The 14,222-nt window shown below is 43.0% G+C and overlaps 1 protein-coding gene across 1 annotated transcript in view; it reads left to right on the forward strand.

Moving 5' to 3' along the window:
* LOC308526024 (ALK tyrosine kinase receptor-like) overlaps positions 1-14,222 on the forward strand; it is a 308,499-nt gene that overhangs the window by 149,987 nt on the left and 144,290 nt on the right. The window contains exon 2 of the mRNA XM_081100968.1: positions 8,846-8,965. Coding sequence (XP_080957094.1) covers positions 8,846-8,965 — 120 coding nt within the window. The remainder of the gene's footprint in view (positions 1-8,845; positions 8,966-14,222) is intronic.

Here is a 14,222-nt window from a genome sequence, read left to right on the forward strand (position 1 = left end):
CATAAATCGTGATGAATGTGTTTAATAGTTAGTGCCCATTCTCCTGCGCTCACCAAGTCTTGTGAAAATGGGCCATGACCTTCCCTTGGGTCACCCTGGTAACTGTCTCTTCCCAACTTGACACATCAAGTAAAGAAAAGGGCCAGGTGTTTCTGGACAGTGTGTAGCTTCTTGTCTCATTTACCCAGAAACTACAGGCACTCGCTTGCTCTGAAAGAGAAAAGTCTTCCATTGATGGACTTGGTTGTCCAGGCTGTCAGGTCTTTGTGTCACTTGCAGTATATTAATTATTTAGTGCCCAGTAAAGCTTTCTGAGATCACAAGATGAAAGGCCTCGTGGCAGTTCAAAGTCTCCCTTTTGATTATTATTCTAGTCAACATATTTTGTGAAGAGAAAATAGGCTTGATCATCATAATGCAGTAAATTTCTTAAAGAGTAGAGTACAAGCAAGCCACAAAAATGGGCTCAAAACAGATAGTCATGTTGCTCTGCTAAGGGAAGTACTCAGGCATGTGTGTGTGTGTGTGTGTGTGTGTGTGTGTGTGTGTGTGTGTGTAGGTGTAGAATCAGGCCACCTGGAGAGTGATATTCTCTTAATTGTCTCTTGGATTAGTACTAGTACAAATGTCAGTCTTCCTTTCCTACCACCCGAGAGAGTCCACCTTGGCGAGGTAGGAGGGACCAGTGAGTAAGAACACTTGGAACAGAGGTTCCAGAGCAAGAGACGACATTATAGGGCTCACAGGCCATTCAGGAGCCCTTGCTTGGGAAAGTGAGGTTATCTCTAGATAAGTAAAAATGTAGCAACTTGGGACCTAAATTCTAAAGGGGTAGCATAAAATGTCACATTGCCTTTATTGTCTGGTAGCCTGTGTAGACATGATCAGGAGATGCCTCTGATGTGACCATGACCTTGACCGTGGGAAGCATATTCTACATGAGACTAAACAACAGCTCCCATGGAAAGTTTTTCCCCCTCTTTTTTTCTAAATATGCGAGCTTGAGATTTGTAAGTGAAATTAATATACTATTATACTCCATTGTCAGGATCAACATGTTTGATAAATGGCCTATCTGCCACTGCCCTAAGTGATAATAAGCAGTGGTGGTTAAGGAGGTTAGGTAGGTCCAGTTCAAGTTTTAGTTTGGCCCACACTGAGTCCCAGTTCAACTGCTTTTATGGGGATTCAGCTCAGGGAAGATGGGAAACTTTGGAGAAGGTGGGATTTGGATTGGGCCTTTAAGAAAGGGTAGGACTTAGGATAGCAGCGGGTAGGAAAGGACATTTTAGGCAGAGATCAGCTTGGCCAAAAGTTTGGAGACTTGTGAGTAATTGAAACCATAGAATGTGGAAGGATCCTGAGTGGGAAATAAGGCCAAATAAGTAAGTAGTGGTCAAAATGTGAAGGCTTCAAATTTCAGCTATTTCTACAGTAACCGCTTTGTCCCTTTTTAGTGTGGGTCTGGTATACCTTTCAGGTAACCCACTTCCCAAGGGCAGGGGCCAACATAACAACTTCTTTGTGTCTCCCTCAATAGCCCTTAATGCTGTGCCTGGGGAAGGAGTGCTGCTTTTATTGACTGGCAGATGTGATTCACCACTGAATGAACTCAGTAGTTACATGCAGTTCCTTTTGGGGTGGTAGAGAGGCAAGAAACTTGTTCAAATGAAACCGTACAAGAGAGTATTATAGCAGATAATAATTTTTGCTTCAAGAATTGAGCTACCAGAATAATGCGAACCTTCCCTGGCAGTGTGGGAGTGGGGCTTAGAGAAAGGTGAAGTGCGGTGGGGGCTGTTTAGCTCCCTTCAGATGCCACCCCTGGCACTAATAGCTCCTCTCTGAATGAGCCAGCTGGAGGAGAAGTGAAAGCAAACTGGAGAACTGACTATGCGTGACCTGGAGAGGACTTGAGTGAACGCTAGGTCAGCCTTCTCGTGTTCCAGGCCTAGAGAAGGTGTGGGAGGTCTGTGTTTAGGACAAAGGCCACATCTGCTAACTTCCCACTTTAACCTTCAACATCACTGCTGACTCTAGTCGTCATAGAAATGCACTGAGAAGGTTTCTTTGGCTGAGCAGGGATGGGCTAACCATAGTGGATACTGAAACCAGTTCTCTAGGGCTGCCCGTCCCACTCTGTGCCTAGCCTTGCAGTGCCTGCTCACCACCACCATTTGACCCATTAAGCTTTGCTTTGTGTGACACAAAATCATTGTACAGGAATGCATTATTATGTATGTTTTCAAATGCAGGGGAAAACCAACAGGCTGTCACTGATTGTTTCATTGTTGGAAGGAAAATAAATAATTAAAATGTGTGTACAAGGCAAGGCAGGAGCAGTTCCAAAGAGTGTTTAGAAGAGAGGCATTTTTACATTTTATTGATGTAGGTTTGTAAAACATGATTACTGTGGAACCTAGGGCACTCATGTAAATAACCACCACGCACACATAGCTCTTTATTATTTATGCCAACACATGTGTGATATTTTCACTAGAGTATTTACACTGGCTTAGGAATAAACAGACACAGAGTGGGAATTAGAGATATGGCCAACTGGCTGAAACTGGGATAGCAGAGATCATGGACAGTTGGCAGAGCTAATAATTAAAGCAGTGAGTAATATAGTGGCAGCTCTTTGGGAACACTTTAGGTTTCTGGACATTGCATTCAAGATCCAAAATAAAGGAGAGGAACCAAGACTCCCATTCATCATGGCATGGGATGACTGATATTTAGAGAGTGCGTCTTGCACACATTCTCATCTGGCCCTTCCAAAACCCTGAGAGTTGGTAGAGGGTACATTATTCTTGTCCTTACCATCTTGTTCAGAGCACCGTGGTTCCACAGAGTATGTGATTAGCCTACAGATAACAGTTTTCTCAAGGGCTCTGGTTTCATTCATTTGACAAATATTTATTGAGTGTCTACTATGTGCCAAGCATGGGGATGTAGCAGTAACTAGTGCGGGAGATACACATTAAATAAATTAATATAAATGTAAGAAACAATCAATGCAGGGGAAGGGGATAAAGATAGTTTGTGGGGAGGGACATTTTTCTACAGAATGATAAAGAGCTGTTTCTGAGGAGGTGGCACTTGGGCAGAGACCTGGGTGGAGAGAGGGGATGACCACCTGCGCCTGGGGAGAGGCGCTCGCCAGGCTGCCAGCATTACCAGGGGAGTGTGCTTGGTGAATAAGAGGCACAACAAGGATGTCTGTGGGGCTAGAGCTCCATGAGCAAGGGAAAAACGGTTGGATGTGAGGTCAGAGAACCAGGGGTTCTGTCATGTGGGGCCTTCAAGGAGTAGACAATGGCAAGAAACGTGAAAGCGATTTCAGGGCCAAAGTGCCATTCTAACTGCTGTGTGGAGAACACCCTCGAGGTGAGCAATAGTCGAAACAGGGAGACCAGTTTGGAACTGACAGCAGTGGTTAGGATGAAAGGCAATGTGGAAGAGATGAGAAGGAGAACATTCAGGTAAAGGTTGTTGAAGAATTGATGTGAGCGTGTGAAAAAGAAAGATGTCAAGGATTCCTCTTTGATTTTGCGCCCAAGCAATTACATCCTGAAATGGGGAACACCTGGGGTTCCGGTGGAGTGACATTAAGCATTTATTTTGCATATGTTAAGTCTGAGATACTCATTAGGCAATACAATGAATATTTCAAACTGGCAGTTGGATACACCAGTATATTATGTTGTTCAGGGGAGAAGTTGGGCGTAGAGATATAAATTTGGTAGGGCTAGTATATAGATGCGATTTAAATCTGTGAAACTAGATGAGGTCATTTTGAGCATAAGTTTAGATGGAGAAGAGAAAAAGCCCAAGCTTCCCAACTTTTAATAATCGTCAAATAAAATAGAGGGCCACCCCCAAAATCATTCTCTCTCTCTCTCTCTTTCTCTCTCTCTCTCTCTCTCACACACACACACACACACACACACAAATCCAAACCAAAGCTGAGCTTATTTACATGTCATGCAAGGAGAAATTCACTGAGTATTTCTCTAAGAAAGAAAAGTCACAGTTTTTAAACCTTAGGACCAAACTGCGGCTCGAGAGCCACATGCGGCTCTTTGGCCCCTTGAGTGTGGCTCTTCCGAAGCCTTAGGAGTACCCTAATTAAGTTAATAACAGTGTACCTACCTATATAGTTTAAGTTTAAAAAATGTGGCTCTCAAAAGAAATTTCAATCGTTGTACTGTTGATATTTGGCTCTGTTGGCTGATGAGTTTGCCGACCACGGCCTTAGGAAGAGGATATAAGGTGGTTGTGCTAATTCAGAAAGGAAAATCAGCACTGTGGATAGGAGAGAATGAGTTCCTAAGTCTGTATGTGATTATTTAAAACAAGTCCCTTGTTCATTGAAGTCTAGGAAGGGTTGTATGTTCTGGGGTCACTTGGAATTCATGGTCTTTGATCTTTGTCAGCTGGTTGAAGCCACTGTAATGAAACAGTATTCAAACATGAAATCTCCTAGGCATTTGCTGCTGGAAAGTGGAGAATTGTTGTAAATGTTTCCCTCTACGTCCCGCATGGTTCAGGGTTCAGGATCTTGAAGAGGAGCCGCACACAAATGAAAGAGAAAAGACAAGAGATAATTTGGGAATATTGGGGGGCCAGGCTGGTAAGTCCAACTCAAGAGGAAGGACTTCCACAGGTGCTCAGGCCGTGCCAACCTTTTATGGGTTTGGGATACACCCATAGCCCTTAGGCAGGCAATTTCCAGTAACAGGCGGTCTAGCCCATCAGCAAGGATTTACATAATAAATGAGGAAGTTGCTTCAGCTACCATTGTCTGGACTAACAGTGGGTGCACAGCCCTGACCTTTGCAAGGGCTTCAAGGATCACCAGCCTTCCGGGTTCCTTGTCCACACCTCTCTGCTAGTGAAGACAATAGGCAGTTTCCCACAGAGAATGATCATTTCGTACAGCCTGGAAGAAGGGGAGGATCTGGCAAAAAATAGTAAAGAGGATTTGCCCACTGAAGTAGGAGGCAAGGAGTATGGCAACCAAGGACCATGTGGTCACCAAGATATGAGGAATCCAAGAAGCAGGGTTGGCAGGGTCCAGTGCAACTGAGAAGACTAGTAAGTTAAAGACTGAGATGTGTCCATTGTACCTGCAAATCTGGGATGCTGGTGACCTTTACTTGGAGTAATGGAGACAATTTTGATTTTATTGAGTTTAAGAGAAAATGGGAGGGAAGAAATGGAGACAGCATAGACAAATATTTGAAGAAAGAGCAGAGTATTGGGACAGTGACTGAAGGAGAGCGTGAAGGTCAAGGAAATTGGTATATATTTGCTGCAGATGAGATTGATGGTAGAGGGACAAAATTGATGTAGGAGAAAGGGGGAACTATTGTGAGAGCAGATTCCTTGTAAAGGGATGAGATTAGCACCCAAGTAAAGAGGCTGCCACTGCTGATGAGTATACACAGTACAGGATAGGAGAGAAGGTAGCCTATAGAGGTACTGACACCTGCAAGCTGGGAGATCTGCTTTTTCTCGATGAAATAAGAAACAAGAATACTAGCTGAGAATGTGGAGAAACTGGGGGATTTGGAGGTTTGAGGGGTAAAGAGAGAGTTGGAAGTGGTGGTGCTGGAGAGAGGAAGGGAAATTGAACTTGTCAGGGAATGGAGTAGGATTCCCGGGCAGTCCTGAGGGTTCTCATGAGGTTTGTGGTTATGAATTTAAAATGAGACTTGTCAGGACTGTGGTGTATTTCTCCTCCCCTTCTGTTTCCCTCCCCTCCCACCACCACGTTCAGCTGCTCAGGACAATTGTGAAGGAGGAAAGAGGCGAAGAAGTTGCATTGTTTGCAAGAGAATTGCTATAGTGATGAACCCTGGCATCTACTGGGGACATGAGAAAGTGGGGTGCTTTGAAAAAGCGTGGTATCAAGAAGCTGGGAGTTTCACTCTGCCTGCACACCCTGCGGTGCCTGGAAAGGGTTCAGGGGAAAAAGCACAAAAACCCTAAAACAGTGTTTATCTGTGGGCTGTCATTCGTGTCCACATTCCAAAGTGCATTTCTTTCCTTTTTCTCCTCAGGTGGTGTCCATGGTAGCCTCAACTGGGAGCCCGAAAGCTCTTGCTCCTACTTTCCCTTTCCTATCCGTTTTGCCCCTCTTCCCCAGCATCCACCGTACACTCTTCTTGATCCAGTGGGTCTTAATTCACACTTTCATCCCATACATCGCTTCTGGTCAGCCCAATTTCACTCTAAATTCCTCACATTTTCAGAGGAAGCACCCCCCCCCCCGCCCCCGCCCCCGCCAAAAAACACACAAAACAACAACAACAAAAACCCACCACTAACAACAAAAACAAGCCTTTCTCTTGCTTAAGTGGATTGCTACTCTTGGCATCGCTTTTCTCCGCAGGGGTGAGGGTGGGGAAGGGGAAGCAATGTGAAGGAAACAGGAGCCTCTTCCCTGCACTTGTTAAACGCAGAAGTGCCTCCTTCTTGATGTTTTAAATTTATCAATATTCCATGAACTTTAACTAGAATTCACGTATGCCTTAGTGCTTTCAAAATTGGCAAATAACTTCATCCGTACTGGCTGCGTTTTCTTAGTCTTTTCCTTCTCAGGTGAGGAGGCCCAACCTTTTGGTTGATCTCTCTATTTGTACCCCCAGCCGCATGCCGTAAATCACTACCCACGTACCTCTGGAGATCATGTGAGCTCAGCCTGCTGGCAGAAATTCTAAAGTTTCCTGTAAGGGCGAGATAAAAATTTCTGCTTTCTCTCCAGTATTCAACTTTGAAGATGCCCAATAATTTATTGGAATTTTTTTATACAAAATGCTTCAAGTTTATCTTTAAGGATGACCCACAGTGACGCCCATGGCTCTTGCTGGGCCATGATTCAGTCCTCAGAGCCCTTCCTTTTGAATGATTTTAGATTTTTTTTTTAAATCCGTGAATATATAACCTGGCCCTTGTCCATATTAAAAGTCATCTGTCATTCTGTGCCCACTCACAGATTCATAAGTGCTTCCTGAAGTCTAGCCCCATCTGCTTGGTGCTTCACATCCAGGAAGAAGTTAATACCATTCCCAAACTATATGTTTAAGAAAAATGACCTCACTTGGAAACCAGGAAATATAGCTAGGTTTGATCTTCCTGTTGCTTCAAAATTACTTAAAATTTGAGCTACACTGATGACTCAGACACAGAAGTGCTAACTTTTATTCACATAAAGATCATTGTAGGGGTTAGTTGCCAGAATCTTCTCAGAATCCTCACACTGTTGTCTTATCTGGAGCATGTTCAGTGGTGATCTCTGACCTTAACCATTGCCCTTTGGAGGCCCTGAATGGCCCTTTGGAAAGCTGTAGAACACCTTGCACAGTTTGTGGGGGTCCATGAAGGGTGGTGGAAATACTGTGTGTGATAGCATCAGACCAACCTGGTCTGTTGACTCTGGTCTCTTGCCTACTCACTGGGTGGCCACAGTCAGAATATTAAACTTCTCTCTACCTCAATTTCCCTGGCTGCAAAATGAGGAGCAACGATCGTACCTAACCACAAGGTTGTAAAAAGTTCATGTAATCAGACATTTAAAGCACTGGTCCATATGTGCTTAACTCATACTATTAATTCATTATATTATTAATGAAAGTCTAATAAATTCAAACCCGCCCCCACGTAGACCTATCTGGACTTGGGCCTCCCCTCTCTATAGACCCGACCCCTTTCAGTGCATTTCCTCTGGGCCATTTTATAGAAATGCTACCAGAAAGATGTATCTGGGCAACACATTTATTTACTAAACAGAACTTATTCTCAAACCCCTTCTTTAACAGAAAAAGCCTTGCCTGTCATAAAACATTAGCAAATGACTGAGTTGGGGATTTCAGGGAAGAACTGCATTAGAGCATGTAATGCCTGTTCATTTGATTTGTAAATGAATTTAATTTTTTAAAAGTCTAAGAAACTTAAACCTGTCCCCAAGTAGATGTATATGGCCTCAGATGAGGTTACTTTTCACCGCACAAAACCCACTTGCTGTACTGTTACACAAAAGAATAATATTGCTTTTGCTCTTTTTCTCTCAACCTTTTTTCTCACATACAAATGAGCAACATTAATCTTTTGTGGCTTTCTGGACTCTTGGCTCTGAGAAAAACCCATGACCTAGTTGTTTGTTTGTTTGTTTGTTTTTGTAATGTAATTGTCAAAAACTCATAACTTGAGTGCAATTTAAGATTTCTCATTGATAAGGCGATAACCCAAATAAGCAACATTTAATGAAATTACAAGTCTGAACAAAAGTATAGTAGAAGCATTATTTGGATGAGATGAATCGAAGTTCTCTATAAAGTTGCACAAATTTCTGGGATAGCTATTAAACCAAGCCATTAAGTGGCCTGGCTTCTAGTTCATCTCCCAGAAGTCTTTGGCAGGCCTTGGTCACAAGATTCAGACTTCTTAGGTTTGGCTGCCCTTGGTAGCAAGTGTGCGTTGAGTTCCTCAGGTTAATTCAATGTTCTAGTGCAGGGGTGGGCAAACTTTTTGACTCGAGGACCACAATGGGTTCTTAAACTGGACCGGAGGGCCGGAACAAAAGCATGGATGGAGTGTTTGTGTGAACTAATATAAATTCAAAGTAAACATCATTACATAAAAGGGTACGGTCTTTTATTCATTTCAAACGGGCCACCGTAGTTTGCCCACGGCTGTTCTAGTGGCTTGGTCTTTCCTTATTTTCCAATAGATGTCATGAAAGCTTCTTATAAACTTTCTTTTAAAAAGTGATATGAGTGACAGCTGAAAGACACATCCCAAACAGATGGATTATTATTCTCTCTGCTTTTATGTCCAGGTCACAGCTCCTTAGAGTCACCGACAAACCTGCCTTCTCCTGTTCCTGATTCTTTTGCATGGAATCTGACCTGGATAATGAAAGATTCCTTCCCTTTTCTGTCTCATCGCAGCCGATATGGTAAGTATATTTTTGATAGTTATTTGTGATGTACAATTTTCATCTCATAATTAAGGAAGCTGTGGATTTCAGTTTGTTCTCCATGGCTCTCCATGGGTCCCTCAACCCCCAAAATGCGAAGGAAGCTCTCTGTGCCTTTAGTCTTCCATGAGCACTCGGGCCAGTCCTCTCCAGACTCAGGATGCATTTTGTATCCGGAAAGAAACTACGGGCTTTGTTGCTGTCATATCTTATGGCCCGCCCTCACCCCGCTCCCCGCCCCAAGCCTTTATGGTATTCACAACATTCCCTTACCAGTCATTAGATGTAATGCTTATTTGCATTTTGACTGTGATTTTTCAGATATAGGATTCTAACCCAGGACTGTTTCTAATAATAGAGATCTCTTGAGAAAAGATTGATATTATGAGGGTTGCAGGTCCTCTAGGGTCCTCAAGTGACTCCCTTACATTTGAGTGTCTCCTTGAAGGTGCCTACACACATTTCTAGATGTGATTTCAGTTCATTTGATTCTGCAACAACCTCAGAGATAGAGGCCACATCCCATTCCATTTTAACACTTGTAGAAACTGGACTTAATAAGATCACACAGAGTAGATCCTCTAACTACAAAACCAGAATTCTTTCCTTAGAGTCACCTTGTCTCCCAGGGATCTGCCTACTCAGCCTGCTAGGTCCTGTTCTAGGAGCCCCCGGGAGGCCATAGTTACCTGATGTAGGATTCCTTATTCTTTGTGTGCTCATCCTAACAGCTCATGGGAGCTGGGCGTCTGCAGAGGAAAGCGCAGCTTTGGAGGCGAGCTAATGTATTTCCAGGTGGATATTTTTTCTTCTTTCGAACTCCTCTAGAGTGGACCCCTTAAGGGCAGGCACTAAGTTGTGTTTGCTCCTCACTATGTCCCATCACATAGAAGACACTCATAAAAGTTGTGCATGACAAATGAATGCAGAAGGCTTCCAGGGAGGGAACTCACGCATCAGGCCTGATTCGATGAAGCGCTTATGAACCCAGTACAGCACTGAGTTCTAGATCCCTTCTGGGCATATTTACCTATTCCTGATGCTCAGTCTCTGCCCTGGGGCCTGAGCTATTTCAAATGCACCTAACAGAGATCTTCCACCCACTGCTGTCTCTCATCTATAATGCAGTTAGTCTTGGTTAATATTAGCTGTACCTTTCATTTCAAACTTAAAAAAAATAAATGCATCAAAAACCCTAGGGCAGTTTAGGGTTATACTCTGCTGGGAGGTTTCCTGCTAGTCCTAAGCCTCCCCAGTGGGAGAGGAAGATCAGTAGTTGTCAGGAGAGTCCAGATAAGAATTACTTGTTGATTTTATTTCAGCCAGACATTGAATGTCATCTTATAATAAGGGCAAGTGTCTATAAATAATTGCAATCTGATCCTTTGTATTGTTATTGCCTTTTAACCAGATTTGTGATAAAAACCACTCTGGATAAAATTTTGAATTTGTTTTCAAAGTCATTCAACTTTTATAAAATACAGAATGTCCAAAAAAGGCAGGTTTGCCTCCTGCATGACTCAGAGAAGATTGCATTTATTCTCTGTTGCCATATTCTTGTCATCTAGAATCCTCATGATTTCCCTTCTTGAGAGAGGAGAGGACCCAAACCATTGGCCAGACATTGCCTGATGCTTAACGGGAAGGCCAAAGTCAGCACCATTATTGCTTTTGACTCACAGGGTGTGAAGAGCTGATTCTTGACTGCTTGTTCCTCGACTGAGTGCAGCAGTAATTCCAGAGCCTCTTCATCTTCTTACCATATTTAATTCAGCTTAGACTGAATTAAAGACCTACCTGCCCCCACCACCTTCTCTGGAGTTGATACAAATACAACAGTGAGTCAGACTTCTTGCTGGTCTCCCAGAGCTCAGAAAACAGAGACATAATTCTGCAGGCAGCTAGGCTCTTTGCCACAGGAGTGCCTTTGGAGCTCACCCCAGAGCACAGAGGTTGAGTACTCACCCTGAGACCTACTGCAGAGCAAACGAAAGCCGGGGTTAAGACCAAGACTCCTGTCTCCTTAAGCCCATATCTCTGTATGAACTAAAGAGGCCACCAGGATCACTGGTGATAAATCTACACCTTCTAGCTGCCTGCCATGAAAGACATTTTAAGAAATATTAACAACTTCATTAATTTTAAGGCCTCAAACTTGGGCAGAGAAATTTGACTGGAAAATTGCTGCCTAAAGGGGTCATTCTTCAGACAGTGAGAAATAACCAAGTCTCAGTAAGTCGATGTGGGCACTTGAGTGGTGGAGTTTTGTGCCTGGCTGACTGTTTCCACCTGTATTCTGGGGAGGAGTTGTGGGCAGTGACAAGAGTGGGCATCCACAGCCTGACCACAGGCATCCTGACTAGACAGCTGTCTCAGGCCAGCTGTCCAGACCTGAATTGAGTATGGCTTTCTCTTCATCAGTGTTTTATGAGAAGAGATGAAGTAGAGAGAGGCTAATAAGATTTATTCACCCCCAGCCTATAATTATCTGCTTGAGGAAAAAATTTGACCTATCTTTTGGAGGTCTCCCTATATTTCTTCTAATTTGCATTGGGGCCTTTCATGTTGTATAAAATATATTCTCTTCAGTGGCATTTGGTACCCGATTTCAGTTCTTTCTCGCCACTTGTCTTGAACGATGGGAGCCTGCTAATTTCATCACCGACAAGCAGAGAGCTGCACGTTCATCTCTATTCTTTGGAGGAGGGAGGACATCTAAAGAAAGACTTTTTTCCTTTTATCATCAGCTCTGCTGCCTTAAGACTGACTTATAGGCTTGACTACAAGGCTTGGGCTCTAACTACCTTCCCAAATAAAAATCTGTTCCAGCCTTGCTGAGGCTGCTCAGTGGTTGAGCATCGACCTATGAACCAGAAGGTCATGGTTAGATTCCCAGTCAGGGCACATGCCTGGGTTACAGGCTCAATCCCTGGGGCGTATAGGAGGCAGCTGATCAATGATTCTCTCTCATCGTTGATGTCTCTATCTCTCTCTCCCATTCCCTTCCTCTCTGAAATCAACAAAAATATATTTAAAAAGAAAATCTGTTCCAGCCAGCAGCTCCAGGTGCTAAGAGATTAAGGCCACTAAGGGGTTTGATGTCTTACTGGGACCACTGAGCTCTGGAGCCACAGAACAGATGGTACCCTGCCCAGCTGTAATTCCTGTTTTCCCACTCTGGGTGTGGGAAGAATCTGATCAACATTTAAAATATAATAACCAAAGGTTCTGGGCCAGGTGAAGAAGAGAAATAATTTTCATATAGGAAAAAAAAGTTTGATACTTTATAGAACTCTTTCATACACCCTTTTCTCACTTAAGCTTATTATAAAATTGTGGTGGGTAGATGTTATTTTATAAAACATTTTTATAGAAATGTAAATTGAGTGCCAAAGAAGTTTACTTATGTGCTCCCAAGTTATGGAGCAGGTGGACAGTTAGAAAAGACTGAACCCAGATTTTCTGACTCCAAGTCGAGTGCTCTTTCTACCACATCACAAAGTGAATTAAAAGATAAAGTCTCCTCTTAATGAGGGGGCCCTCATTTCCTAGCCAATCTGGTGTTTGGACTGAATGACAAGTCTGATATTCAAGATCGTGGCAGCTGTAGGATCAAAACTTGATGTCCCTAAATTGAGACTGTCCCAGGTCTGCCAGGTAATTCACCCCCGCCTAAATGTGGGTATAGCCCCCCCTCTGTCCAAGCACCATGGTCTCTCTTGTCTTCCTTACCATAGACTATAGTCCCTGTTAGTAGGTCAAGCGTGTCCTTCCAAAAGATATATTGAGCTCCTAACCCCTAAGACCTGTGAATGTGATCTTATTTAGAAACAGGGTCTAATCATACTGGATTAGAGTAAACAGACAAAGACACACACAGGATAAACACCATGTAAAGATGCAGGTGGAGATTAGAGTGATGCATCTACAGGCCAAGGAATGCCAAGGAGGGCTGGCAGTCACCAAAAGCTATGAGAAAGGCATGGCACAAATTCTCCCCTAGAGCTGTCAGAGGGAGCGTGGCCCTACTAATGCCTTGGTTTTGGACTCTGGCCCCCAGAACTGTGAGAATAAATTTCTGTTGTTTTAAGCTGCCCAGTTTGTAGTACTTTGTTATGACAACTCTAATAAACTAATACAACTTTTCATTCTTCCAGTCCTGTATATCCAGAACATTAACTCCTGGGAAAGAAAGATTCCTCTTAACACCCCAACATCAGGGCACAACAAAACCATTGCTGGACTTTAAATAAAAGTTCTATTAAAACTTTGTCTGCTTCCAAGCCCAAGGGACCATCTAATTTAGGGACTGATGCTTTTGGAAAGAAAGAAAAATTAGACATTTTAATTACTTTCCCTGCTGCCACTAATCATTTTTTTATTGAAAAGATTGCATAATTAAATATGTTTCTCCCTCAAAAAAAAAAAACACCCTACCACTAAATAAAAAATGGAAAACAAAAAGGCTCTCTAGTCCCCTGTAGGATTTGCTTCATAACTCAGGAAGCAAGTCTGTTTGATCACATTTCTGAAATTACATATTTAATGTGGCTAGCTGTGATCAGTCCTTCCACCCTCAAGAGCCTGCACCACTGAAAAGCAACTCCCAGCTTCCTGGTAGACCATTGTCAGGTCTGAAAGCTTTCATACCAATTCTTCTGCCCTAATAGGCCAGGACTTCTTGTGTCCTCTTCCCATCCCTACTCCATTGAGCTGGAAAATCAAGTGTTTTCCTAGTCTATGCCTCTTTGTGTTTATCTACAACACTTTAAGCAAAAGGCTTCTGGATGCATTCACCCTAAAGACTGAGTCCCAAAGGGGACAGCAAAGCTGCCGGTCATACGAAACCAAGAACAGGGAGCATTGTCACCCTGAGGACCACTGGCCTGCTGGGATCCAAGGAACTCAACCCATGGAAATTAAATAAAAAGCAGTTGGCTTAGGTGTTTCAAGGAGAGATTTGTTTAAAATGCTCTACTTCATCATATCTCTTACTTTTCAAATGAAGACACATAGATCCACTCAATAAATACCAACAATTTATCTCTACCTTAGTAGCAGATTAGTAAAAAGAAGCAGAAAGAAAACAAGTCAGGTTAAAATATAATAAATTATTCACCAGCTGACACAAGGATAAGAAAAGCAAGTCAAAAGAGATCCATTTAAAACACTTGTCACAGCCAAAGAGGGAAAAGCATTGACAAAAGGGAAAGAGGGGAGAGAAAGAGAAACCGAG

This window comes from Myotis nattereri (genome assembly GCF_964212035.1).
Source record: "Myotis nattereri genome assembly, chromosome: 10".
NCBI lineage: Eukaryota > Metazoa > Chordata > Mammalia > Chiroptera > Vespertilionidae > Myotis > Myotis nattereri.